The sequence below is a fragment of the Arachis duranensis genome, chromosome 1, assembly GCF_000817695.3.
Source record: "Arachis duranensis cultivar V14167 chromosome 1, aradu.V14167.gnm2.J7QH, whole genome shotgun sequence".
NCBI classification, from domain to species: Eukaryota; Viridiplantae; Streptophyta; class Magnoliopsida; order Fabales; family Fabaceae; genus Arachis; species Arachis duranensis.
The window spans coordinates 52,675,944-52,680,805 of NC_029772.3; the positions used below are offsets into that span (position 1 = coordinate 52,675,944).

At 34.9% G+C, this 4,862-nt stretch overlaps 1 protein-coding gene across 1 annotated transcript; it reads left to right on the forward strand.

Moving 5' to 3' along the window:
* Positions 1–808: 808 nt before the first annotated feature.
* LOC107491275 (uncharacterized) lies at positions 809–4,181 on the forward strand (the record flags this gene model as incomplete). The annotated part of the gene is made up of 7 exons (XM_021131939.2): positions 809–1,015; positions 2,333–2,455; positions 2,541–2,598; positions 2,733–2,806; positions 3,178–3,266; positions 3,349–3,428; positions 3,671–4,181. Coding segments are annotated over 6 exons (621 nt in total), but the record flags the coding sequence as incomplete, so codon positions are not given.
* Between the last annotated feature and the right edge of the window lie 681 nt (positions 4,182–4,862).

A 4,862-nucleotide genomic window follows, 5' to 3' on the forward strand; every position in this document is an offset into this window, starting at 1 on the left:
AAAACTAATTTTTAAAAATTCGTTCACCATTTTTGCTGTAATAAACAGAACAAGTTTGAACATAGAGTGACCGAGTGAGATATGAAGAAGCTCACTGCAATTGTTTCCATTTTCGTGATCTTAACATTCTCTTTTCATGAAATTGCGTATGTTTCTTCATCTCCTCTCTTACACCACGCAAAACAGGTAAGAAATTTGATATAAACAAATAGCTCAACTCTGAGAATTGATGCCTGGGGATTTTGAAAAATGGAGTGGTTTAAATTTTCTAGGGTTCTTCTTCTGTTATAGATTACGATTCTTACGTATTCTATTTATTTCTAATCTTTATGACATGCTAATCCTGAAGACCAGAATTTTAATTTTAGCTTGAATTACGTTGCCAGTATTTGTAAAGTTGACACGTTTCTTTTCTTTCATTTGTTCTTTTTGGGACGTTTGCTCCAGGTTCACGAAGAGAAATCTTCTACTGTAAGGTATGGTTATCGATTCAAATCCTTTTTTTGTTCGTTGTCAGTGGCTTCCATAGATAGTTCCATTGAAATATAACTTTATTCTCAAATGGATGCATTTGAAGTTTGATCCTTAGCTTATAGCACATAAAAAATTTAGTGAATAGGCTTTTCAGTAGTGTTCTTCTATATGGCTTCTACCTATTCATGCATGTTTTATTATTGTAGAAATATAGAACAGGTAGCAAAACGTGCCTTTTCAAAATCATGATAAAATTATGATGTCCTGTTGTATTAAGTGGTGTAAACTTTGAATGACATCGAAGATTGTGGCTCTTGTGTATTTTTTGTAGTACTTGACACCGTTTGTTGAGCGAGAAAACTATCATTTTTCAAGAAACTGTAGACTTCACCCTGAAAATGATATATTCAGGGATCAGGAGGAGCATAAAATTTTCGTAGACAGGCATGATTGGCGGTGTGGATATTGTAGAAAAGTTTTCCGTGAAGAAAAATTTCTTGATCAGCATTTTGATAACAGGCACTCCAATCTTCTGAATGTAGTACGTTGATTCTTATTTCTTTCTTCATTGGGTTTGGTTCACACAATGTGCAGTCATGCTTTCATCTTTACTTTCATCAATTGTCTGATAACTTTTTCTTACACCCATTGCCTCTCCCACTTTTGTGTATGTAGAGCCTCTATATGCTCATCATTCTGACACTTCAAATCATAACATTCTATTCTCTTGATCACTTTATGTTCTTGATTGCTCATTTTGAATCAATGTTACAGCATCGCTGTTAATGTCTCTATGTTAAATCTCAATATTAAGCACATACTTTTAAACCCTGATTAACTGTTTCTATTTTGTTATTATTTATACTTTAACTTATTTGTAGTTTTTAATAATCTATGAATGAACATGATGCTGTCTGAGTTTGAATTATTCAGAGTTTCCCCTCTATGATGGCCGGAAAGGGATGCTGGATGGGGCCACAAATACCTTCCCACTCCCCCCGGTCCCCCTCTCCTCCCCAAGATAAAATTCCTAGCTGTCTCTATCTCTGTCTCCATGTGAGAATAAGGGTGTTTTTTATTTGAGATATGGAAGGACAAAAATTTGTGTCCTTGGGATGGGGGAAGGACAGGAGAGACAGGAACTGAGACACAAACTTAATAAAATGTTTTGGACCAATATGCCTTCACTATTATTTTCATAATTCTGAATTTACCCTTTCTCCACTCCTCAACTCCCTACTCCTCCTCCTCCACCTGACCTTCTTTCACTGTTCCTCCACCGCCACTCTTCCTCTCCTCCATCTCTCTTCTTTCTCTATTACAGTTTTGAAGAGAACATTGGAAATGGAGGTGATGAAATTAAAAAAGCATGGTTTAAGAGTGACATGTTTGAACTTTGGAGGAATGGTTTGGGTTTGGGAAAGAAGGGATGAAGGCAGAGAGAGGAGAGAGTGGCAGTAGTGGCAGCAGGAGGAGAGGTTATGGAGGCTATGTAGGAGGTTGAGATCTGATGGTGTGTGCGAGTGTTGTTGCTTCTGGGAGAAAGAGAGGAAGTGTAGGTTGGAGGAATTTTTTTTTTCTTCTTTAATTAGAGAGAGTAGTTTTGGTATTTCGTACATGTCTCTGTCTCTTGTTTTTTGAGTTTTGCCTACTATAACCAAACACAAGACAGAGACATTTTGTGTCTCTGTCCTTGCTGTCTCTGAGTATTTTGGTTATTTTAAAGAAAACTCATGTTATTTCAATAGATTCAATACATGCTTGTGGAGTTGACATTTGGCTTACTTGCATTGCTATTTAATCGAAGTTTTACTTGGAAAATGTTTTTATACTCTCTTCTGGATTTATTTAAATACAGAGTCATGATAATTGCTTGGCTGATTTATGTGGAGCATTGCATTGTGATGCTGTTATGAATTCCAAGTTCTCTAGAACTAAGTGTTATCCAGCAGCTGCTGCAAAAAACCGTCACCTATGTGAGGTTGCTTTCATTTTTTTTATTATTTTTTATATTTATTTGTCGTTTTGGCCTAGTTCTACCTAATTCATATCCAGATTTTGTCCAGAGTCTTGCTGACAGTTGCTTTTCCATAAGCCAGGGGCCATCAGCAAGCTGTCTTCATGGTATACTTGTGTTTTTTAATTTTAGTTCCCCTAGTTTACTCTTGTTATACCATTATGGTGTTTATTCTAACCCATTTCCCCAAAAATAAATTTGAGCTGGCGTTTCTTATAGTGCTCTTTTGGTTTGATGGCAGAATTGTTTATACACCAGTTTTGTGATGCTCACACCTGCTCAGGGAAACAGAAGCCCTTCTCTAGAGGAGGCAAGGTATGGGCCAATTCAAAATGTTAATGTATAATTAGCTTATCTTTTGTTAAAAACTTGTCATTGCTGACTTTTAGCAATAAAGGGATATCTATAAAATTCGTCGGGTAGATGATCTACATTGGGCTATGGGTCATGTCATTAAAAAAATTCCATGCAAAAGGTTAGCTCAAATCAGCATCTAAGATTAAACTTGCAATCACATTATCTTCCTTTTTGCTGGGAAGGTTTAGGCATTCCCTTTTTCCCATTTTCAGTTCATCATGCAACAATTTCTGAAGATTTTATATAGCCAATTTATCATCAGTGATGAGTGAACACATATCATATAGGACATGCCTGCTGTTTATTAAACCTGGTATTTTTCTCTGCAGGAGCAAAGTAGTTTCTTCCGCCTGGCTGCTGGAGCATTGATCTTGGTGCTACTTCCTGTGTTCTATCTTTTTCTTTATCTTGTTCAAAGGTACCTTTACATTTCTATATCTTTATCTAGTTAATCAAGGTTTTGCACTGTTAGTTCCTAACATTATTGGGGGAAGTTGCAGTGATATGAAGGGTCGAACTCAGGAGCTTCGTCGCATCTCAAAAGCAGGATGGAAAGTCAAACCATCATGAGTCATGAATGGTAAATGTTTATATCCCTTATAAAGATAGCTTATCGAGTTATCGTAAGACAGAATGGGCTGTATACTGATAAAATTCAATATCATAATGAATTGTACACTTTAACTTCCCGCTTGTTGTGTCCTTCATCGACAATTCTACATTTATCAAATCCCTTTCCTTCAATTTGTTCTTTCTGAAGTGAATATGCTTTGGCTATATCTTTACTTATCAACAAAACACCCTAAGATGTTATTAATGCAGGTGTGCCTCTTGTCCACTATCATCATCTAGGGTGAATGGTTTGACATAGATGGGAAGATCCAAAGATGTACTGCTTAATGTTGATTTTAGGCTTTCCTCCAAGAAGATTCACCATGGACGTCCATGTCAATCAAAGAAATCTAGAGAACTCTTATGGAGTGCATGAAGGAAATCAAGCTTCACGGTCATCAAAAACCTTCCCTGCCAGTGACTGGGAAGTATCAAGTGTTAATTGATGATCATACATCTTTCGACTTTTTTCGCTTAAGCAAAGAACTTCGTTATAAGAAGAACAGTTAACTAATCCGTTTTCCAAATTTTGCTCAAAATTTGTGTAATTGTTCCTGTTTGTATGTTGTATTGCATTGAAAACCTCAATGTACCAACCAAGAAGCTGCTGTGAAAAGGCAAAATTTGTTTACACATTCAGTGCCACCACCACCACCACCGCCACCTTTTGTATTTGTCATCCAATAATCAAATGAGAAAGCTAAATAGATTTTCTTGTTTCCCTGGGAATGGTAATTTGGTATTGCAGAAACTCAAGAAAAGGCGGGGTAATAGAAGTTGTTTTGTGAAATTTCAAATTTTTGTTTCATTACAAACAGCAAAATAGTAGAAAATGAGATTTTTAAACAACACTGGATTACAATCAACGTCAAGATTCTAAATTTGTGAAAAAAAAAATAGGCTATAAATAATAAAATTAGTATGAAAATATAAGAAATTAAAGATGTATTTAGTTTGTGTTTTTATTTCGTTTTTTTAATTTTTTATTTTAAAATTATGACAAAAATAGAAGATAAAAATAAAAAACAAGATTTATTGTGTTTATTTTTTTTATAAAATTCAGAAAATAGATAATACAAGATTAAAAATAAAAATACAAATCAAATATATCCTAAGAATTTTATTTTTAATGGAAAATTTGCTTTTTTTTTTGTCAGGAAATGAAAATTTGTTGGTTGTATGATAGGTTGGAATGAAATGGAAAGTTCGGATTATGGTAAAGTAAAACACTGTCATACTAAAGCCCAAGTAATGGAAAGTTCGGATTATGGTAAAGTAAAACACTGTCATACTAAAGCCCAAGTGAGGCCCACTCATTCAGTACAGTGAGGAGGAGACCATGTTTTATAGGAATTTGAATTTGATGTTGATTGACCCTTCCCCTTCCTTAATCATATTTTGA